This window comes from Candoia aspera, chromosome 2 (assembly GCF_035149785.1).
Source record: "Candoia aspera isolate rCanAsp1 chromosome 2, rCanAsp1.hap2, whole genome shotgun sequence".
Taxonomy (NCBI): domain Eukaryota; kingdom Metazoa; phylum Chordata; class Lepidosauria; order Squamata; family Boidae; genus Candoia; species Candoia aspera.
This window is the reverse complement of record NC_086154.1, coordinates 6,046,343-6,070,370: the sequence shown is the minus strand read 5'-3', so window position 1 is coordinate 6,070,370 and position 24,028 is coordinate 6,046,343. Positions and strand designations below refer to the sequence as shown.

Sequence of the window (24,028 nt, the reverse complement as noted above, 5' to 3'; positions counted from 1 at the left end):
GCAGTTCGGTGTTCATGCTCCTTTTTTCTTCTTGCTGGGAAATCCTTGTGAGGTCCAGCAGCCAGATGTGTAGACTGTTTAGCCGTGACAAGTCATGTTGCCCGGGGCGCACCACGAGGAGGCTGGTCTGCATTGCACCGAGTTGGGCTGAGAGAGGATGACTGGCCCAAGGTCACCCAGCCGGCTTTCAGGCCTAAGGCGGGACTGGGACTTACAGACTTCTGGTTTCTAGCCACTAAGGCTCTCCTATCCCTAACCTGATCCTTCAGGTCTTCCAGTGGTGCACCTATCGCCACTGTAGCTGTCCTGGATAAGCAAAGACCACGCCAAGACGAGGAGAAAGTCTCTAGTGTTTTATTTAACTGCTATTGTAGACAGAAAATCCTACCAAACTGAAGAAGCGTGGGAAAACCCAGACAGATAAACCCCAAATCTCAAGCCAGGTCTGTTCTGGGTTTCTTTGAATGACAGCTCAAAGTCTCTAAACTATGCATGCATTTTACCCCCTGGATAGGGGCCTCCTCCTGCTCACCATCCGTACTTGTGACAGTAGCTGAGTCCAACCCCCTTGGTGCTGGTCATCCTCTTTTCTCTTTCTTTCCACCTTTCTCAGCATCAGAACCTTCTCCAAAAGTGTCCAAAATAGGATAATTTGAGCTTGGTCATTTGTGTCTTGAGTGAGAACTCTGGGTTGATTTGTTCAATGATCCATTGGTTTGCTTTTTTTGGCTGTCCACAGTATTCTCAGAAGTCTTCTCCAACTCCACAGTTCAAAGTGTCAGTACTCTTTCTCTCCTGCTTTTTCAAAGTCAAACTTTTGTTTCCATAAAGTGTTACAGGGAATACCATTAGTTGTACTATTTTGATCTTTGTAGGTACAGACACATCACAGCATCTGATGACTTCATAGACATGTCCGTATTGTTTGTTCAGTGGATTATAGAGTGGTGGTCTCCCGTTCAAGTGCTAATCAGTCTGACTCGTTCAGCCAAAACCAGCTAGATGCCACCCTCACACTGTAAGCTTCTCCAGCTGTTACTCCATTTTAGGACAATCCATAAAAACACAGGCTAACATGGACATCTGCAAAGGCCATTAAGGTTCCTTCCATTCATGCAAAGATTCTCTGAGCATGGTGATCTTAGGTCAGCCTTTTCCAACCTAGATGCATTTCATTTCAACCCACATAATTCCCAGCCAGCGTGGCCAAAGATGGGGATGGTTGATTTTGCTTCCCTTTCCTATCTTAGCTCAGGGTACACTCCCATTGGTTCTTTCCCATTCTTCCTAAACCGATGATACCCCTGAACAATTCCACAGATAAAAGGGGACTAAATGAACTTTGGCCTGATGACACCTCAAAAATTTTTAGTATTTATTTTTCAGTAGAGAAGCCGAGCCAATTTTATTTGATTTAATGAGAAATGAGCTCCTGTTTCCCTGTTCTGTTGTCTTTAGGAGGGGCATGTATGGATGTTGGGTTGTCCTTCAGCAAGCAGTAGGATAGCCAAAATGAGTCCAACCCATTCTCTTTCTGGCATCCCCCACCCCCTTTTGTGACACCTTGTTTTGCTTTTTGTCAGTCCTTTGACATGGGCCAAGTCAGGAAATAGGTTCCACAGGAAATGCTAGATTTGATCTTATTGATCAAAGGCTATAATAACAGAATCTTGAAAGCCTTACAGAGTTTCCCCTTCCTTCCCTCCATCTTATACCAAAAAGAGTTAAGGTGGAGCAATCTTGAGTTTCTTCCTCATACTATTGTTTTCCCAGACTGAGCTCATATTTGTCAACAGTTCTGCATACCTTCTCCAAGGTCATCTTTGTGTTATCTACACCTTCTCCATCTCCCTCCTGTGCAGAGAATTAGCACAGATCACTGGTCTGAATTGATGATTGCAGAGGTCTTTGGCATTAGACTAAAATTTGACTCTGTGTAGTAACTTTAACTGTTTGGCATAGCTGCTTGTATGTTTAAAAGTTGGTAAATTGTTTTCAAGACCAAAATTTAATTATAACCTGCCTTGTGCACTTTGAATGGAAAATAAAGGGTAAGGTCAAAATAGGAAACTAACTACAGTCAAAGTCCATACCTTGAATAGCTGTTCCATCAGGCCTGGGGATCCCGTGGGCGTGAGGAGCCTGCAAGATGGCTGCATTGTTTGAGAACTCTGGTTGGCATCCTTCCGTGCTTTTATGTTTGTGATTTATAGTTTTAATTGTTTTTAATTATTTATACACATTTGGATTTTGCTGTTTTTAACTTGTAAGCTGCCCAGAGTCACGCTAGTGAGATGGATGGCTATAAAAATTGAAATAAATAAACAAAAATAAAACACATGCCAGAACATAACAAAGATTTGTGTCATAGATGGCTTTCACCACATTTTCTGTTTCTGACTTTCATACTGATGTGGGCATTTGAAGCTATATAATTACTGATTTGGTTTAATGAAAATTAAGTTTTTAATGTAGAAAGTAAAGATTATAGTCTTGTTCTACCAACAGAGGAGAGAAAGATGCTAGCAGTGATTAATCTGTACATATTCATTTGAGGTGAGGGGGTTTTGGATGCAAAACTGGGTACTCAGACTTCTGAATACATTAAAGACAAACTTGGAGCGAGTTATATGTTCATCTGGAGAATTATGCATACAGGTAGTCTTCACTTAACAACCATTCGTTTAGTGACTGTTCAAAATTACGACAGCACTGAAAAAATGGACTTACGACTTGTGCCCAAAATTATGACTGTTGCAGCACCCTTGCAGCCACATGATCAAAATTCAGGTGCTTGGCAGCCCACACGCACTTAAAACTGCAGGGGTGCTTCAACTCTTCCCATCCACCTATCTCCCCCTCCATCTCTGGCCTTTTGGAAGCCCTGCATCCTGCCTTGCGGGGCAGCAAGCAGACGCCACAGAACAAAACTGCAACTGCCCCAGCCCAGGTGCGCTGCACCACGCCAAGCCACCCAGCCGCACGCCATGCAAAGCCATCATAGCAAGCTCCAGCCTCCAAAGCCGCCCACATTCGTTCGCCCAGCTGCCTCCTCTCCCAGTTCCCTGCACTGACCTTTCGCCTTTTTCGCCCAGCCACTGCGGGCAGAGCAGAAATGCCTGGCTGCCTTTGCTGACTCCTTTTCGGGCCCAGCCTCTCCGGTGAACGTGTCCTCCATGTGGCCCCCTTTGGAATGCTGCCTTCGTAAACTTATGCTATCTTCTCAGAGCCTTTGGAAAGAGACCCGCAGTCAAAGAAACCAGGGAAGGTCCCTTGCCACGCCCACGTTCCTTCCGTGGGCTCAGCTGCTGCTTGTCTGACGGTTGTCTAGTATGCGGCTCTTCCACCTTTCTCCCAAGGTCATTCCCACATACCATTACAGCTAGAGTGGCTTCTGCAATGGAGGTGGCATACGTGGATTAAATAATAAAGATCATTCATTTTATTGAATAATAAAATGGAGGGGTTGGAAGGTATTTTGCATATCATCTAATCCAAACCTTGCTCAGTGCAAGAATCCACCACTACAGCATCTCTGGCAGGTGGGCATCAAGCCTCTGTTTATGCCCCTTCAGCAAAAGTGAGTCGGCTACCATACAAGATACATAGTCCATGGTGTATATGCAGCTACTGGCAGCTCTGGCTCAACAGCATCAAGGTCAAAAATCACTTCAGGGCGATCTCATCACCGCAGGGTTGTTGAAGCACCTACTTAGCTAGATTAGGACCACAGTCCAGAACTCTATACCAGCTGGGAATTACGGCATTTTCTCTGGCTCCTTGAATCATAATGGTTCCTTCTGTTTTTGGCTACAGTCTGCAAATTTCCTTTTCTCTCTACAGATGTTATATGCAACCTTTTGCCCCTCTTTTTGCAGCAGTCTCTTAAATGTGCTTTTCCCCTCATCTGCAGCCTTGTTCAAATCTTTGTTCCACCAAGCATATCTTTTTATACTTCCCATTACTATAGCTTCTCACTTTTCTCTGGCACCATAACATAATCCTTCCATTTCTTCTGAAGAAACACCTTCCACATCCTCTTTCTTCACCTCTACTTTCCATTCATTTTGTTGGGAGAGTAATCTATCTTGTAATGGTTTCTCATACATGAGTCATACTTCCCCTTCTTGTGGTCATACTACTTTCACTCTAGCTTCTTTTCTTTTGTTTTTCCTTCCATGCCCAATCCCAAGAGCCATTCTTGACACTCCCTCAAAATAGTCTAAGATAAATAAACTTCCATCACTTTTGTATCTTTCGCTAAGTATCAGTCCTCATTCTAGATGAGTCAAAACAATCCTTTTTCAGATCCATTCTTCTGGCACATATATGTGTGAGCAGATTAATGCAGTTTTTCCCCAAACTAATTCCTAGTTCTTTCATTATTATCATTCATTGTAGAGGAACATGCAACTATCACCAATCTACACATTCCTTCTTACATATGGACGCAAACTAATTTAGGTTAATTCCTTTTGGTTTTTGCTAGACTTTGAAGAAGCAGAACAGGAACAGTATTGATGCTTTTGACATTTGGTTTTGGAGAAGACTCCAGAGAGTACCATCAACAGCCAAGAAAACAGGCAAATGGATCATTGAACAAATCAATCCAGAGTTCTCACTTGAGGCACAAATGGCCCGGCTCAATGTTTTGGACACATTATGTGAAGACCTAGCTCTTTGGAAAAATCCATAATGTGGGAAAGGTGGAAGGAAAGAGAAGAAGCAAAGTGAAATGACTGCAGTCTGAATTTGTCTGTATTGCCAATCACTACAAATATTATTGGGGTGGGGGTCAGGGACATAAAGAACTACAGTTTGGGAGGGAGAAAGGGAAGGTTGGAGGATTCAGTGGCTGATGCAAATAGAAAAAAAAGCAGATGGATAAGGTTGGTTAAAAAATAAAGGTTAATATCTTTGAGTTGAGCTTGACTTCTGAAAATTGCCTCCATGCAGGTTTTCTTGGGGGTATTATATTTTAGAATCAGTTTGGTGTTCCTTCCTTAGGAATGCTTTTAGTCTTCTGCCCTGCACCTCTCACATTCCCAAATGGTCCCCCATTCCAGGATGATAAAGGGCTGGCTTTGTTTAGCATTGGAGATCAATCTGGGACAGCAAGATGCTGTCATTTCTTGAGGCATAAGGTGACCTAAAGGCACAGTCAGAAAAGATTCCTGTGTGAAAAGAAAAGAGAACGGGAAAGAAAATTTATTAAACCATTTAAAAAAAGCATATGAAAGAAGAGAAAAGATGGAAATTGCTCCAAGAGGATTATTCAAATTCAGATAGTCTGGAGTGACAGAGATGGTGTCAGGAATGCTCAGGCTGAAAATGATCTGACATTGGCAAGGAACATTCAGCAGAAACGGCCTATTCAGGTATGTTCAGCGTAAAAGCAAAAACCGATCCATCTATCAGTTGCTCAGTAGATTTGACAAAGAGAAAAACATCTGAAATCAATTTTTAATTTGTCTTTTTCACCAAGGAGGTATGAATCCTCCCCCACATTGGTTAGACCTAACCAGTCTATTGGAGTTGGGTGGCGAATAAATTCGAATGAATGAACAAATGAATGAATGAATAACTTCAAGTATTCCCCCCCAAACTTAAGGAATTTTCAACCTGGACCTGTTGTGCTGGAGGCCAACAAGGGTTATCAGGACTAAAATTAAGTTCCATCAAAAAAGACTGAAGCTACAGAGTACATTTTGCCTTCTACAAAGGTGAATGAAGAGTAAACTTGGTGCTGGACATTATGCAAGATGGTCCAAAAACCTAGCTTTGAAAGAGTACCAGAACCTGCTCTCCCCAGATTTGTATATAAAGTATCATTAACCATGCCCTTCATTCATGGTGAACTATGATGCTGTAAGCAGACAGATCCACCTATAATTCATGGAGGGAATCCCATTGTCTCTTCTCAACTTAGATAAAGGACAGTTTGGCTCTGCCGTAAACACTGAATTTCCCTCATTCTATTGTTTTAGCCTTCAGCAAAGGATCGTTACCTTGTTGTGGTGCTGGAGCTTGAGCACCTCAATGATGCCATGAGCTAAACCGTGAAGGGCCACCCAAGACGGGAAGGTCATGACAGAGAGGTCAGACTAAATGCGATCCCTGGGGAAGGTAATGGCAACCCACCCCAGTATTCTTGCCGTGAAAACTAAATGGATCAGTACAACCAGAGATATGTCGGTATACCATCGGAAGATGAGACCCCCAGGTCGGAAGATGGTCAAAATGCTACTGGGGAGGAACAGAGGATGAGCTCAACTAGCCCCAGACGTGATGACGCAACTAGCTCAAAGCCGAAAGGACGGCTAGTGGCCGACGGTGCTGGTGGTGAACGGTGAATCCGATGTTCTAAGGATCAGCACACCATTGGAACCTGGAATGTAAGATCTATGAGCCAGGGCAAATTGGATGTGCTTATTGGTGAGATGTCAAGATTCAAGATAGAACTGAAATGGACTGAAATGGGCCACTTCACATCAAATGACCACCAGATCTACTACTGCGGACAAGAGGACCACAGAAGAAATGGAGTAGCCTTCATAATCAATAGCCAAGTGGCTAAAGCAGTGCTTGGATACAATCCAAAAAATGACAGAATGATCTCAATTCGAATTCAGGGCAAGCCATCTAACATCACAGTGATCCAAATATATGCCCCAACCACAGATGCTGAAGAAGCTGAAGTAGAGCAGTTCTATGAGGATCTGCAGCACCTACTGGACAACACGCCTAAAAGAGATGTCATTTTCATCACAGGAGACTGGAATGCTAAGGTGGGCAGTCAGATGACACCTGGAATTACAGGTAAGCATGACTTGGGAGAACAAAACGAAGCAGGACATAGGCTGATAGAATTTTGCCAAGACAACTCACTCTGCATAACAAACACTCTCTTCCAACAACCTAAGAGACGGCTTTATACATGGACTTCACCAGATGGACAACACCAAAATCAGATTGACTACATCCTTTGCAGCCAAAGGTGGCGGACATCTATACAGTTGGTAAAAACAAGACCTGGAGCTGACTGTAGTTCAGATCACGAACTTCTTCTTGCACAATTTAGGATCAGACTCAGGAGATTAGGGAAGACCCACAGATCAGCTAGATATGAGCTCACTAATATTCCTAAGGAATATGCAGTGGAGGTGAAGTATAGATTTAAGGGACTGGACTTAGTAGATAGGGTCCTGGAAGAACTATGGACAGACGTTCGCAACATTGTTCAGGAGGCGGCAACAAAATACATCCCAAAGAAAGAGAAAACCAAGAAGGCAAAATGGCTGTCTGCTGAGACACTAGAAGTAGCCCAAGAAAGAAGGAAAGCAAAAGGCAACAGTGATAGGGGGAGATATGCCCAATTAAATGCAAAATTCCAGAGGTTAGCCAGAAGAGATAAGGAATTATTTTTAAACAAGCAATGCGCGGAAGTGGAAGAAGACAATAGAATAGGAAGGACAAGAGACCTCTTCCAGAAAATTAGAAACATTGGACGTAAATTCCAGGCCAAAATGGGTATGATCAAAAACAAAGATGGAAAGGACCTAACAGAAGAAGAAGAGATCAAGAAAAGGTGGCAAGAATATACAGAAGACCTGTATAGGAAGGATAACAATATCGGGGATAGCTTTGAGGGTGTGGTCAGTGAGTTAGAGCCAGACATCCTGAAGAGTGAGGTTGAGTGGGCCTTAAGAAGCATTGCTAATAACAAGGCAGCAGGAGACGACCGCATCCCAGCTGAACTGTTCAAAATCTTGCAAGATGATGCTGTCAAGGTAATGCATGCTATATGCCAGCAAATTTGGAAAACACAAGAATGGCCATCAGATTGGAAAAAATCAACTTATATCCCCATACCAAAAAAGGGAAACACTAAAGAATGTTCAAACTATTGAACAGTGGCACTCATTTCACATGCCAGTAAGGGAAGGCTCAAGATCCTGCAAGGTAGACTTCAGCAATTCATGGAGCAAGAATTGCCAGATGTACAAGCTGGGTTTAGAAAAGGCAGAGGAACTAGGGACCAAATTGCCAATATCCGCTGGATAATGGAAAAAGCCAGGGAGTTTCAGAAAAACATCTATTTCTGTTTTATTGACTATTCTAAAGCCTTTGACTGTGTGGACCATAACAAACCGTGGCAAGTTCTTAGCGGTATGGGGATACCAAGTCATCCTGTCTGCCTCCTGAAGAATCTGTATAACGACCAAGTAGCAACAGTAAGAACAGACCACGGAACAACGGACTGGTTTAAGATTGGGAAAGGAGTACGGCAGGGCTGTATACTCTCACCCTACCTATTCAACTTGTACGCAGAACACATCATGCGACATGCTGGGCTTGAGGAATCCAAGGCTGGAGTTAAAATCGCTGGAAGAAACATCAACAATCCCAGATATGCAGATGATACCACTTTGATGGCTGAAAGCAAAGAGGAACTGAGGAGCCTTATGATGAAGGTGAAAGAAGAAAGTGCAAAAGCTGGCTTGCAGCTAAACCTCAAAAAAACCAAGATTATGGCAACCAGCTTGATTGATCACTGGCAAATAGAGGGAGAAAACGTAGAGGCAGTGAAAGACTTTGTATTTCTAGGTGCGAAGATTACTGCAGATGCTGACTGCAGTCAGGAAATCAGAAGACGCTTAATCCTTGGGAGAAGAGCAATGACAAATCTCGATAAAATAGTTAAGAGCAGAGACATCACTGACAACAAAGGTCCGCATAGTTAAAGCAATGGTGTTCCCCGTAGTAACATATGGCTGCGAGAGCTGGACCATAAGGAAGGCTGAGAGAAGGAAGATGGATGCTTTTGAACTGTGGTGTTGGAGGAAAATTCTGAGAGTGCCTTGGACTGCAAGAAGATCAAACCAGTCCATACTGCAGGAAATAAAGCCAGACTGCTCACTTGAGGGAATGATATTAAAGGCAAAACTGAACTACTTTGGCCACATAATGAGAAGACAGGACACCCTGGAGAAGATGCTGATGCTAGGGAGAGTGGAAGGCAAAAGGAAGAGGGGCCGACCAAGGGCAAGATGGATAGATGATATTCTAGAGGTGATGGATTCGTCCCTGGGGGAGCTGGGGTGTTGACGACCGACAGGAAGCTCTGGCGTGGGCTGGTCCATGAAGTCACGAAGAGTTGGAAGCGACTAAACGAATAAACAACATTGTTTTAGCAGAATCTCAGGCAAGCATAGTTTCACTTTATTAACCTAGTCATGGGCTTTAGCAAACATCGTTTGGGTCTCTGACAGATACTAAAACTAAATTCCCACAATTTGGCAAGCTAGAATGAAACAATTCATATTTTAGTTTGTAAGCTGTAGTTTAGGGTAATTGTCATATATACCATTAGCCATAGTTAAAAAACAAACAAACTATTCAGTTGAATTCAGCCTACATTTATCAAAATGTTTCACGCTGTTGATGCCACTGATGAATTAGCGTCCAATTAACATTTAGACAATGGAGTACAGTCTGATATTTTAAGAAACTTTTAATGTAAGAATTAAAACAATTCTATTCCATTCTCAAGGGGCAAAGGAAGCCATGGAAACACTGCACACGTGGAAACTAGGATATTGTGGAAGAAGGCAGAACAGGCTGCTGAGCCACCATGATCATCTCCAAAGATCCTGGTGGTCAATAGCAGGCCTGATGTCTATAGGGCAGAGCAGAAGGATACTCCTTCTCCAGAGAGTTCACAAACGATTGCCTTTGCACAAAATGCTAAGGCAGGTCTACTTAATCAACTGTTCTGTCTGGGTTCACAGCAGAAATGACCCGGTCATATTGTCATTGGTCAAGCTGGGGGATGATGACAGACTCAAGTGGGAAGCATTGGACTTTTTATCACCAATCGTTTTTTTATTGCAAAAAGCTGACAGCAGCACTGTCAAACCCACATATTAATGTCAAGCCTTCTTGGTTTTAGGTGCTAGCATCTTCTGTATAGTTCTGTAGCAATTATTCAAGAAGACATGGAGTCATGCTAACCATGGTTGATGCTAACTGTGGCTTAGCAGAATGTGTGAGCCCAGGCTCCAGGGCTCATGTGGAGCAGCTACTGATGATCCTCCCTGAAGAAACCAAGAGGTGGCTGGAAGGATGTCCGGTGAGTGTAGAGGGGATGGAGAGGATGGCTGTCTCTAGCTTCAGAGCTCCTTCCCAGAGGCACCTGCATGGCCATTGTGAGGAACAAAGTGCAAGGGAAGGAATGGGCCGTTGTCCCAGCCAGGAGCTATTCTTACATTCTGATGGAAATTTATTTATTTATTTAATTCCCCCCCCCTTCAGCAAAGGATCGTTACCTTGTCGTGGTGCTGGAGCTTGAGCACCTCAATGATGCCATGAGCTAAACCGTGAAGGGCCACCCAAGACGGGAAGGTCATGACAGAGAGGTCAGACTAAATGCGATCCCTGGGGAAGGTAATGGCAACTCACCTCAGTATTCTTGCCGTGAAAACTAAATGGATCAGTACAACCAGAGATATGTCGGTATACCATCGGAAGATGAGACCCCCAGGTCGGAAGATGGTCAAAATGCTACTGGGGAGGAACAGAGGATGAGCTCAACTAGCCCCAGACGTGATGACGCAGCTAGCTCAAAGCCGAAAGGACGGCTAGCGGCCGACGGTGCTGGTGGTGAATGGCGAATCCGATGTTCTAAGGATCAACACACCATCGGAACCTGGAATGTAAGATCTATGAGCCAGGGCAAATTGGATGTGGTTATTGGTGAGATGTCAAGATTAAAGATAGACATTCTGGGCGTCAGTGAACTGAAATGGACTGGAATGGGCCACTTCACATCAAATGACCACCAGATCTACTACTGCGGACAAGAGGACCACAGAAGAAATGGAGTAGCCTTCATAATTAATAGTCAAGTGGGTAAAGCAGTGCTTGGATACAATCCAAAAAATGACAGAATGATCTCAATTCGAATTCAGGGCAAGCCATCTAACATCACAGTGATCCAAATATACGCCCCAACCACAAATGCTGAAGAAGCTGAAGTAGAGCAGTTCTATGAGGATCTGCAGCACCTACTGGACAACACACCTAAAAGAGATGTTATTTTCATCACAGGAGACTGGAATGCTAAGGTGGGCAGTCAAATGACACCTCGAATTACAGGTAAGTATGGCCTGGGAGAACAAAACGAAGCAGGACACAGGCTGATAGAATTTTGCCAAGACAATTCACTCTGCATAACAAACACTCTCTTCCAACAACCTAAGAGACGGCTTTATACATGGACTTCACCAGATGGACAACACCGAAATCAGATTGATTACATCCTTTGCAGCCAAAGGTGGCGGACATCTATACAGTCGGTAAAAACAAGGCCTGGAGCTGACTGTAGTTCAGATCACGAACTTCTTCTTGCACAATTTAGGATCAGACTAAAGAGATTAGGGAAGACCCACAGATCAGCTAGATATGAGCTCACTAATATTCCTAAGGAATATGCAGTGGAGGTGAAGAATAGATTTAAGGGACTGGACTTAGTAGATAGGGTCCCGGAAGAACTCTGGACAGAAGTTGGCAGCATTGTTCAGGAGGCGGCAACAAAATACATCCCAAAGAAAGAGAAAACCAAGAAGGCAAAATGGCTGTCTGCTGAGACACTAGAAGTAGCCCAAGAAAGAAGGAAAGCGAAAGGCAACAGTGATAGGGGGAGATATGCCCAATTAAATGCAAAATTCCAGAGGTTAGCCAGAAGAGATAAGGAATTATTTTTAAACAAGCAATGCGCGGAAGTGGAAGAAGACAATAGAATAGGAAGGACAAGAGACCTCTTCCAGAAAATTAGAAACATTGGACGTAAATTCCAGGCCAAAATGGGTATGATCAAAAACAAAGATGGAAAGGACCTAACAGAAGAAGAAGAGATCAAGAAAAGGTGGCAAGAATATACAGAAGACCTGTATAGGAAGGATAACAATATCGGGGATAGCTTTGACAGTGTGGTCGGTGAGCTAGAGCCAGACATCCTGAAGTTGAATGGGCCTTAAGAAGCATTGCTAATAACAAGGCAACAGGAGACGACGGCATCCCAGCTGAACTGTTCAAAATCTTGCAAGATGATGCTGTCAAGGTAATGCATGCTATATGCCAGCAAATTTGGAAAACACAAGAATGGCCATCAGACTGGAAAAAATCAACTTATATCCCCATACCAAAAAAGGGAAACACTAAAGAATGTTCAAACTATCGAACAGTGGCACTCATTTCACATGCCAGTAAGGTAATGCTCAAGATCCTGCAAGGTAGACTTCAGCAGTTCATGGAGCGAGAATTGCCAGACGTACAAGCTGGGTTTAGAAAAGGCAGAGGAACTAGAGACCAAATTGCCAATATCCGCTGGATAATGGAAAAAGCCAGGGAGTTTCAGAAAAACATCTATTTCTGTTTTATTGACTATTCTAAAGCCTTTGACTGTGTGGACCATAACAAATTGTGGCAAGTTCTTAGTGGTATGGGGATACCAAGTCATCTTGTATGCCTCCTGAAGAATCTGTATAACGACCAAGTAGCAACAGTAAGAACAGACCACGGAACAACAGACTGGTTTAAGATTGGGAAAGGAGTACGGCAGGGCTGTATACTCTCACCCTACCTATTCAACTTGTATGCAGAACACATCATGCGACAAGCTGGCCTTGAGGAATCCAAGGCTGGAGTTAAAATCGCTGGAAGAAACATTAACAATCTCAGATATGCAGATGATACCACTTTGATGGCTGAAAGTGAAGAGGAACTGAGGAGCCTTATGATGAAGGTGAAAGAAGAAAGTGCAAAAGCTGGCTTGCAGCTAAACCTCAAAAAAACCAAGATTATGGCAACCAGCTTGATTGATAACTGGCAAATAGAGGGAGAAAATGTAGAAGCAGTGAAAGACTTTGTATTCCTAGGTGCGAAGATTACTGCAGATGCTGACTGCAGTCAGGAAATCAGTAGACGCTTAATCCTTGGAAGAAGAGCAATGACAAATCTCGATAAAATAGTTAAGAGCAGAGACATCACACTGACAACAAAGGCCCGCATAGTTAAAGCAATGGTGTTCCCCGTAGTAACATATGGCTGCGAGAGCTGGACCATAAGGAAGGCTGAGCGAAGGAAGATCGATGCTTTTGAACTGTGGTGTTGGAGGAAAATTCTGAGAGTGCCTTGGACTGCAAGAAGATCCAACCAGTCCATCCTCCAGGAAATAAAGCCAGACTGCTCACTTGAGGGAATGAGATTAAAGGCAAAACTGAAATACTTTGGCCACATAATGAGAAGACAGGACACCCTGGAGAAGATGCTGATGCTAGGGAGAGTGGAAGGCAAAAGGAAGAGGGGCCGACCAAGGGCAAGATGGATGGATGATATTCTAGAGGTGACGGACTCGTCCCTGGGGGAGCTGGGGGTGTTGACGACCGACAGGAAGCTCTGGCGTGGGCTGGTCCATGAAGTCACGAAGAGTCGGAAGCGACTAAACGAATAAACAACAAGAATTCCCCCCCCCCGCCTTTATTATTATTATTATTATTAATCGTATGGCATAGCAGTTTGGTGTTCATGCTGCTTTTTTTTTCTTGCTGGGAAATCCTTCTGAGGTCCAGCAGCCAGATGTGTAGACTATTTAGCCGTGACAAGCCACGTTGCCCGGGGTGCACCACGAGGCGGCTAGTTTATATTGCACCGAGTTGGGCTGAGAGAAAGTGATTATTTTGATAAATAACTCAAGGCGGCGAACATACCTAATACTCCTTCTTCCTCCTACTTCCAGGACAGGCTGGAAAAGGTAAGGTCCAAGGAATCGAGGATCTCTTTACGCAAGTCCTCTTTTCCCCCCTTTTTGAAGATGAGAACCACTTTTGCCCTTCTCCAAACTTCTGGTGTTATACCTGCTCTCCATGATTTCTTGAGGGTCACTTTAGAAGACAACTTCTGTGAGAGTGAGGCAGGATGAAGCAGGAAAGATTTTGGTCAGGATATAATAAACAGAAACTCAGACATCAGACTCTGGGATGCTGGGAATGCCTTGCCTGTTCTCTTGCTTTTCCTCAGCCAGAGTCCATCATCTTGGCCCTGGTCTTGAAACTAGAGCTGCTGCGCAAACTTCCCAGTGCAGTTTTTACAGCCAGTTTTCTATCCTGTGCCTGCCAAAAAGCCTCCTTCTGTTGCCTCTACTGTGCGCCCACCAGGTGTTGATCTAACTTTGATGTCATTGTTCTTTTGGGGTGGTTTGCTGACTTTACAAGAAGAGTTTGGAACTAAGTGCAGCAGAACAATTTTTTCACCTAAATCAAAGACACAATAAGGTTAAATAAATTTTTGTTAAATAAACGACTCCTTAGCAACTGTTCAACTTCTCTGCAGCTTTATTACGCCAGTACTTTCACTTTCACACTTGAAACAAGGGAGCACTCAAAGGGCAAAAGGAGGCAACGGCTTAAATGATTCTTAAATGGGCTTTTCCTCTCCGCTGCATGTTTGACAGAAAGAAGGGATCAAAACGCCCGGGGCTCTCTGGAGCAAGCCCCACGAATCACCGCCGAATCCGCACAGCGGCAGCTTCAGAGTGGGATGGAGCATGCGCGAGAAAGCTTTGCCTCCTGCAGGAAAGGAGCGGAGGGAGGTGGCAGCAGGGAAGCTTTTGAAGGGGGGCAGGAGGGGAGGGGGGCCGGCCGGCGTGTTGCCTCTCTAGGAAGAAGCGCTCTCTCGCCCGCCGTCCGAGGCCCCCGGAGGCGGAGAGGGGCGGGGCGGGAGCGGAGAGCCGAGAGCCGCGGGTGAGTTGCCGCTGCGCTTCCCACAGCGAGACCGGGAGGAGCGCGACCCCGCCTGCCCGGGAGGCCCCCTTTCCCGGGAAAGCCGGGGAGGAGGTGGGGGGGCGTCCCCAGGACGGGGGGAAAGCCCCGCGCGGGCAGGGCGAGGCGCCGCCCGGCCGGTCCCGCTCCGCTCCCTCCGCCTGGAGAGCCCCGCTGGGTCTCCTCGGCGCCGGCCGCGATCCGGGGAGCTTGGAAAGCGCCTTCCCCGCCCGCTTGCCCGGGAGGGAGCCTCCCGCGGTGGCCTCTCCCGGCCCTCCCGGCCTCTCTGCCTGCCGCGTCTGGTGAGGGGGGCGGTTGGAAGGGCGCTTCTGTGCTGGGGCCTGGGTTGGGTTGTGTAATGGCATGTGGGAAAGACCTTGGGAGACGGGAAGTGCGGCAGCCATGGGAACGGCGAGATAAGAAGTCGCTTAGCCCGCAGCAGGAATTTGGGCAGTTCAAGCGTCCCAGGAGAGACCCTCCCTGGTTTCCTGGACTGTAAAGGCTGCGGTGGGGAGGGGAGCGGGGAATGTATTTTCAGACTTGCAAGATTGATATCAGCCTGGAAACCAGGGAGGATCCCTTCTGGGACGCTTGTCCGGCCCAGATTCCTGCTGTGGGCTAAGCTGCCTTTCATCCACCCGTCCCTTCCCTTGGCTGTGCCTCTTCTCCATGTCTCCCAGGGTCATTCCCACGTACTATTACAGATTGACTCTGTCCACTGAGTGTGGAGTCTGGAGGTATGGAAGGCGAGGTACCGCTTGGTGGTTTGCATTTGGGTTGGTGGCCCTGGGCGGCGTGGCGAGTGAGCGGCCCTGTCATGGGAACTGATCAGGGGTTGCATCTCAGAGGCCTTTCCGTTGGTGTGGGATCGCTCAGCCTTTGCTTCAGCCTGTTCTTCCAGCGGGACTTAGAGGGGGAGCTGAAAGCCAATTCCTTTGCATGTTGAGTATCTGCTTGTCCACAGCGAAGTGGCTCAGCACCCTGGTGAGATTTCTGGAGAGGCTGTTCACCAAATGCAGCCAAGAAGGAAAGGAGCTGAATAGACGTTCTGGGGGAAGCTTGTCCTGACAGGCCCACGAGATGGACTTGCCACTGTCTGGAGGGGGAGGAGCAGCAGAAGGCCCCCCTGCCACTGAGCCCGAGGAGGGAGAGGCGCTCTGGCCAAGAGCCAGGTGGGAGACCCTCCCCGAGGAGCCCTTCAGCTTGGAGGCGCAGCGCTTCCACCATTTCCGCTACCGGGAGTGCCAGGGGCCGCGGGGCGTCTGCAGCCGCCTGCAGCAGCTTTGCCATGAGTGGCTGAAGCCCGAAAGGAGCACCAAAGCTCAGGTGGTGGACCTGGTGATCCTGGAGCAGTTCCTGGCCGTGCTGCCGGCGGAGATGGCGAGCTGGGTGCGGGAGTGCGGCGCAGAGAGCTGTTCCCAGGCGGTGGCCCTGGCCGAGGGCTTCCTGCTGAGCCAGGCGGAGGAGAGACGGCAGCGGGTAAGTGTGGGGATGGGACCCCGGGAGTATCCTGTGAGGAGGAACGTCCTTGTTTCATTAACCACCTTGCCTGCCTCAAGTGCAGTTTCTAATAATAGAAAAAATGTTGGTTTCCCTCCATTTTCAGTCACAGAGTTCTGTTTGCCCATCCAGATTATTCCACAGGAGGAAGGGGAATCCCAAGGGTATCTGCACCTGCATCTTTGGATATAAGGTGGTCTAGCTTTGGAGGCAGAGAAAAATCCCCTCATTCCAACGTTCATTTGTTTTAACTTTTGTTCTTCTTGATCCTGGCTGTTATTTCAGATGCAGGATCCGTTGAGGAAGGTAATCTTAGTACCTCCTGAAGGCAGGGAAGGTCTCCCTGGTCCCTCTTTGGAGCAGTTTTTGGGAAGGACCTCTGAGGAGGATCCAACTCCTCTTTGTGATGGAGCAGCAACAGCTCAGGTAGGGAAGCTTCATCAGAAGCAGCGTCTGGTTTTGTTGTGAGATTCAACACAACAACCTCTTGTTAAGGAGGTGAAGTGTGAGATCAGGACTCAGCAGCTTGGTCCTGCTTTCAAGATGGTTGTTTAACTGCAACAAACATGTGATGGCTTGTGGGAATGATCTTGGGAGACAGGAGGAAGAGCCAAGGCCAGGGGAATGTTCGGATAAGAGGCAGCTTAGCCTGCCGAAGGAATGTTTCCACGGTAAACATGCCAGAAGGGACCCTCCCTAGTTTGTTGGACTGTAAAGGCCCCAGAGAAGAAATGTACCGTCAGACTTGTAAGAATCTCTTAATGTAACCTTACAGTAAAGTAGAATTAGTTCATCTGGGCATTCTTCCTGTCTGGACTACCTTGCAAGGCTGACATCAATCATATGACAGGTATGGATATACTATGTCAAAATGGCAGGTTTTGCAAAAAAAAGAAAAAAAAACACTGGAAAGGTTTTGTTTTTTTTAAATGAAAGTTTTCAGACAAAAGGAGATCAGACAAAGTTGCTTAGTTCTTTCAAATTTTTCTCCAAGGTGAATTGTGCCAGGAAGAAATTCCAACCAGGCAGGTGGGACAGGATGCCACTCCTCCCCTGAGCTCCTCTTTGGCTCCATTTTGGACCATGAAATGCATTCCAAGATGGCTGCATTGTTAAACTCCAACATGGATGCTCCAATTCCATCTTTGTGTACTTGTGGACGTTTTCCAGCCTTAGTGAATCTTTGGAGAGGCAGCTGTAAAACCCGGCAGATTGTCATGTCAGAAAAGGAGGATTTTCTCTCTTGCAAAACTCACTTTTAGGAAGTTGGAAATCTGGGAGAGAACTCTCTTGGGCTTCTGTTGAGGAGCATTTCCTTTGACTTTCAGGGCTCGGTGTCCTTTGAGGAGGTGGCTGTGTATTTCACGGAGGAGGAGTGGGCGCTGCTGGATCCCAGCCAGAGAGCCTTACACGGGGAAGTCATGCTGGAGAATTCCAGGAATGTGGCCACTCTGGGTAAGGGCCTGCTTTGCTCTGGGTTGAGTTAATTGTGGAAAGTCTTTGTTATCCTAGCGGTGAGAAAGCATCTTCTAGCTAGAAGAAGGAAAGTCTGTTTTTGTTTCGTTTTTATTCTAACACCAAGTAAGTAAGTTGTTAGATGCTTCACAGGATCCTTTCTCACTGAGCTTTTATTCTCTAATCTGATTCAAGAGCAGATAAGCGGAACAGCTTTAGGCGAGGAAGATGCTGCCCTGTATCTCTCTGACCTCTGTTCCTTACAACCACCCAGTTTCCTGGTTTGCCGAATAACCAGTGGCAGGTCTCCTACCGGCTGTTTGGTCAAAGGGCCCTCCTTTGGCTCTGGGTGAATCATGTGTTAACTCCCTGTAGGGCTGAGAGCAAGTGGCATTTTTTTCTCTCCAAAAGCCAACTCCTGTGTGATAAACCTTACACAACAAAGTTGAATTTAGGCACATAGTTGCTTCTTACTGAAATGGAACAGTTGTTGCTATTGTACAAGCCTCCCTGCTGCGTAGCCACCTCCCTGCCTGAGCTTCTTGACTCCGTGACCAGATTGGCGGTGGAGTTCCCCAGGCTTATGGTCTTGGAGGACTAACTTGCCTTCTCCGGGTGCAGGGTCAGAGGCAACCGGGGAGTTCATGGCCGCCACCACGACAGCCATGGGCCCATCCCAGGTCATCCAAGGCCTGACGCATAACAGTGGTCATATGCCTGACCTCCTTTCTGTCTGAGCAGCGGCAAGGTGATCTGGTTTCAGCAGAGATTTCAGTTTCTTCCCTGTCATGGTCAGACCATTCTCTGGTAACCCCTCAGTTCTCTGGCCTTACCCCCGCCGCAGGGAGGCTGGACCTCTTAGATCGGTCCGCCCCAGGCAAGTGATGGACCCAAAGGGGTTCCAGAAGGAGCTTGGGGTTCTTCTGGAGGGCCTGTTGCTTGGTCTGACCGAGGCCCTGTTGGCCACCCGGAATATGAGAGTGGTTGGCGTTTCTGATCAGATTTCCCCTGAGCGGCCTGTCCTTTCCCAGGGATTCCAGATTTATGATTCCAGATTTATGGAGGAGCTAAAGGAGATGAAGCAGGAGAAGAGATTGAACCCGAGTTAGAGCCAGATCTGACACCTCTGCTCCATGAACTGTATTGGCTACCAGTATGCTTCCAGGTGCAGTTCAAGGTGCTGATCTTTCTCTCTAAAGCCCTTCATGCCTTCCGACTGGGCTACCTGCAGGATTGTCTCCCCAGTTGTTTCTACCTGTCCCAAGTCCAGCATGAGGGGCCTACCTCAGATCCTGTTGGCTAAGGAGTGTCAGGTATCAGGGACAAGGAGGAAGGCCTTTTCTTCTGTGGCGCTTACCCTGTGGAATTTCATTCCATCATGCGATTAGATTAGCCCTGATGCTTGGCTTTCTGGCTGGGCCTGGGCCCCGGAAATGTGATAGCGGCTGTCTCTTGGTTTTGTTGATGGTTATTTTATGATGCTCAGCTTCTGGGTTGTTTTTATTTTAACTATTTGATTTGATTTTACATATTTTATTGTAGCTGCCCAGAGTCACGTATGTGAGATGAGTGGCTGTATAAATCAAATAAATAAATAAATTTAAATCATTAATTTAACTACAACAACATAAATGCAAATGAGATCATTTCTAATATAGTATTTCTTGTTGAAAAAAATGTAATAAAAAATATTGAATTTTAATTTTTTTAAAACATCTCTTTTTTATTGATTAAGTAAAACATGTAAGCAAAAAAGGCTGAAAGAAAAAATAGATATGTATACATAGTTAAAGGATTTTGAAAAAGAAATTAAAAAGCAAAACAAATATTTTAAAATCTATATATATTAAAAGGACATTCTGGTAGCCCCCTCTTTTTCCCACTGCCACTAATTGCTACTTGAATAATTTTATACTTTACTTTGAATTACTCAATTCTGTTTGGAACCTTTTAATTATTATTATTTTTTTTAAAAAAGGTTTTTCTTCAAAAACCATATTCTGAGTGTCTTAGCTTGCCTTGCTATATGATATATTTTATATACTGGACACACTCCTGCTTGAATTTGATTAGACTTCTGCATGTTTTTCCATGGATACTTATTCTTCCCTTGTAGTCCCCAAATTTTCTATTGGCAACATATGTCTTAATAAGTTATGATACCTTTCATTATGTTCTCTGGGATCATATCTAACTAAGATATTGGTGGCTTTAATTCAAATTTTATTTTCACAATTTTATGATAGTTTTTTTCTTCGTCCTGTCTCCATACCATATTTAAGTAGCAATTTGTAAATATGTCGTAATAAATGATATTTATTCTGTATAAGTATTTCAAATTCCGTCATCTTTCTCAAGAGTCCCTCCTTCTTCCTTAAGGTCGTTTCTTCTTTTTCCATTTTGCTCTTGATGCCCCCTTGCTCCTGATGATTCAGTCTTCGGGCAACCAAAAAGAAGAGCTTTTGCAAAAGGAAAAAACAGAAATTCCTCATGAAATTGAAGTGGGGAATAGTCCAAAAGAACATCATGTCTCAGGCAGAACCATAATAAAATGAAAGTTTGGTTTCTTCTAGGCATACAAAGAGGAAACCAGCAAAAATCTTGGTTTTTACTTTTCTTTCCTTTTTCTTTCTTCAAACCAGGTTATGAGCAGGAACATGAGAACTACAAGGAGCCCAGCATAGCACTATTACAGATGATCAAGGCTGAAGAAGGGATGCTTGGAAATCAAGGGGCACTTCAAAAGACTAAGAAAAGCTGCATAACAAGTGGAGAGAAGAAATCGCCTTCTGGTCACAATGAAGTCCTTGAACTCCCAACCCAGCAAGTGCAGCAACAAGAAGGAAGTGGAGAATATTTTGGATGTGGCAAAACAGACAGAGAGACATCTGTTTTCAGTAAATACTCTACAACCCAGACTGAAGGGGAACAATATGAATATCAAGAGGATGGGCAGAGTATCAATCCTACCTCCTATCTTGCTTTACATCACCAATGGTACATCAAAGAGGCACAATATACGTTTATAAATTGTGGGGAAAATTTTACTTTGAACAGTCATCTTATTTGCCGTAAAGAGGAGGAACCGTATGAGTGTGGTAACGGATTCAGTAAGAAACAGTTACTTATTTTACCCCCAAAAAATGCCCCAAGGGAGAAACCCTATAAATGTCTACAGTGTGAGAAGACATTTGCTCAGAGAGGTAACCTTATCATACATGAAAGGATCCACACAGGGGAGAAACCATATGTATGCCTGGTGTGTGGAAGAAGATTCATTCAGAGCGGTCACCTTACGAGACATCAGCGATCCCACACGGGGGAAAAACCATATACATGCCTGCAGTGTGGAAGGCAATTCAGTGGACGTTCAAACCTTGTGAAGCATGTAAGAAGCCACACGGAGGAGAAACCATATATTTGTACAGAGTGTGGAAAGAGCTTCCGTGACAACAGTGTCCTCATTTGCCATAAAAGGATCCACACAGGAGAAAAACCATACAAATGCCTGGAGTGCGGAAAGAACTTCAGGCGAAACTGTCACCTTGTGACGCATAAAAGATTTCACACAGGAGAGAAACCGTATCAATGCCTGGAGTGTGGAAAGAACTTCAGTCAGAAAAGTAACCTTTTGCAACATAAAAGAATTCACACAGGTGAGAAACCATATACGTGCCCGGAATGTGGAAAGAGCTTCAAACAGAGCAGTCAATTTATTTGCCATAAAAGGATTCACACAGGAGAAAAACCATATAAATGCACAGAGTGTGGAAAAAGCTTTGGTCACAATGGTAGCCTTTTGCAGCATAAAAGAATTCACACAGGAGAGAATCCATACAAATGCACAGAGTGTGGAAAAAGCTTCAATCAGAACTATAAACTTTTGCAACATAAAAGAACTCACACAGGGGAGAAACCATATAAGTGCAAGGAATGTGGAAAGAGTTTCAGTTGCAGCAGTGATTTTATTTGCCATAAAAGGATCCACACAGGGGAGAAACCATATAAATGCCTGGTCTGTGGAAAGGGTTTTAATAAAAGCAGTCGTCTTACATCTCATAAAAGAAAGCACACGGGAGAGAAACCATATAAATGCACAGAGTGTGGAAAGAGATTTTCTTATAAGGATGGCCTTACGAGACATCAAAGAACGCACACTGGGGAGAAACCATATACATGCCCAATGTGTGGAAAGAAGTTCAGTGGTAGATCAAGCCTTGTGATGCATGTAAGAATCCACACGGGGGAAAAACCACATAAATGTACAGAGTGTGGAAAGAGCTTCCGTAAGGACAGTAACTTTATTTGCCATAAAAGGATCCACACAGGAGAAAAACCATACAAATGCCTGGAGTGTGGAAAGAGCTTCACCCAGAATGCTAACCTTATCAAGCATAAAAGAATTCACACGGGAGAGAGACCATACAAATGCACAGAGTGTGGGAAAAGCTTCAGCCAGACAAATCACCTTTCGGAACATGAAAGAATCCACACAAGAGAGAAACCGTAACTTGGGAGCTTTCATCACAAATGTTGTCTTCTCAAAAGGGGACCCTCGTGGGAAAAGCAATAGAAATATATGGACCGTGGAGTAATGTTCTGTTGGAAGGGTAGCCTTATCAGACCTAAAGGAATCCATACGGGAGAACCATAAAAACACCTGAAGTGTGGAAGAAGATTCAAAAGGGGCAGTACACTTATTTCCCACAAGAGGTCTTATTTTGGAAGAAATACCTTGAGTATGCAGAAACTCTGAATATCAGGACTGGCCCTTTTTTTGAAAGAAAACAAAAATACGTGAATTTGGATGAGCTGTATGGATCATAAATGTGTGGAATGTAGAAAGGGCTGATCCATGCTGGAAAAAGTATATATTACGAAATGGAGTGAGGAAACCTTTTTAATGGGACATGTCATCTTAAATCCCAGAAAAGTTCCACTCAGGAGAGAAAATCTATGACATGGTTTTTTTTCCCCCCCCTCACGTCTTCACCAAGGAGCTGTGAGTCACTCCTCACGTTGTTGGACCAACCTTGAAGATTTTTCCCAATTTAACAGATTCAGTCTGGGACTTCTATGGAGGCCAGCAGGATTTATCAGAGAGCTCAAGTTAAGTCCCATGAATACAGATTGAAGCTGGTGGAAACGTTTAGCCTTGTAAAAAAAGTCAACCAAGGGGGATATAATATCCCTGTTGAAGCATTTGATGAGGTGCCCCATAGAATAAAGGAAAGGCTTGTCCCAGATTGTCCCACAGTACAGAATAAGTGTGGTAGAATCCAGTTTAAAGTCAGAAAAATGTCACTATGATAGTAGTGGTGAAACTGTCAAATAGTATCTTAACCAACTCCCTCAATAAAGACAGGAACACACTTCCTCCTCTCCAAAAGCCCACTATTAGCCAACTCCTCAAAAATTTGGCGAGGGTTCTCCCTTAATTTAATTTTTGAAGAAAATATTTCAGATTTTTTTCCCTTTCCTATGGAACACCCTACTTTCTGGTGCTCTATCTTTTGTAAAAGTGTAGATGAATTTCCCTCTTTTTCTTATCCTGCATCTCCAGGTAGAACTAAGTTGCTTCTATCCGTATCTCATTAAACGGCAGGGTTTCTTTGCCTTTCTTTCCTATTCGGTCAAAGCCACACTGTCACCATCCCAGTCCAGTGGCTGCAGCCCAGTTTTGGTTTAACATTCTTCACTCTGGCTTCGGGGGTCCCTCTCCTCCCTGACTTTTTCTGTTCCCTCACACTCTGAGTCGCCCTTTTGTTTCCCTGACGGCGTTCTTCGGAGGTGTTCTTCCCTCTTCAGACCAGGGGGCATCGGCTGTGGGCGGAAGGAGAGCTGCCATATTTAGCGGGCGGGAATATAACCTTGATTAGAAAAGTCCTGGGGCCTTGGGAGCTGCGAAGCCATCGGCACTTTCAAGATGGAGGCTGCTTCCCTGGACAAGGCAGCAGCGTCTCTTGGCGCAAGCAGGACCCTCCTGGCTGAGGGACCAGCGGAAGAGTCCCCACAACTTATTTGGGGGAAAAGCTTTAGTTCTTCTGTGGGAGTAGAGGGAAGCTGTGGGGAGAGGCTGGAAAAGAGTGGAATTTCACGTCTCCCCTCAGCCTGACATCATCTTGTGTAGATTTCCTTACCTGGGATGCTTTTTAGTCTATGACTCTGCATTGAGCAGTTCTTTTTATCTATCTCTCTTGCCACTGAATTTTTGACATGTAAGTACACCAGTTAAAAAATAAAGGTTTAGTTTC

General features: G+C 45.0%; 1 protein-coding gene across 1 annotated transcript; it reads left to right on the top strand.

Annotated features, from left to right (window-relative positions):
- Positions 1–15,454: 15,454 nt before the first annotated feature.
- LOC134489775 (zinc finger protein 271-like) lies at positions 15,455–22,729 on the top strand. The gene is made up of 4 exons (XM_063292638.1): positions 15,455–16,298; positions 16,605–16,745; positions 17,648–17,774; positions 20,417–22,729. The coding sequence occupies exons 1-4, from the start codon at positions 15,900–15,902 to the stop codon at positions 22,282–22,284; spliced, it is 2,535 nt and encodes an 844-aa protein (XP_063148708.1). The 5' UTR covers positions 15,455–15,899; the 3' UTR covers positions 22,285–22,729.
- The last annotated feature ends 1,299 nt before the right edge of the window (positions 22,730–24,028 follow it).

Excerpts from the sequence above, each read along its gene's own strand:
- LOC134489775 (XM_063292638.1), top strand. The coding sequence starts at position 15,900 with ATGGACTTGCCACTGTCTGGAGGGGGAGGAGCAGCAGAAGGCCCCCCT. Across the intron at positions 16,299-16,604 it reads CGGAGGAGAGACGGCAGCGG|ATGCAGGATCCGTTGAGGAA; the intron begins GTAAGTGTGGGG and ends CTGTTATTTCAG. Across the intron at positions 17,775-20,416 it reads CAGGAATGTGGCCACTCTGG|GTTATGAGCAGGAACATGAG; the intron begins GTAAGGGCCTGC and ends TCTTCAAACCAG.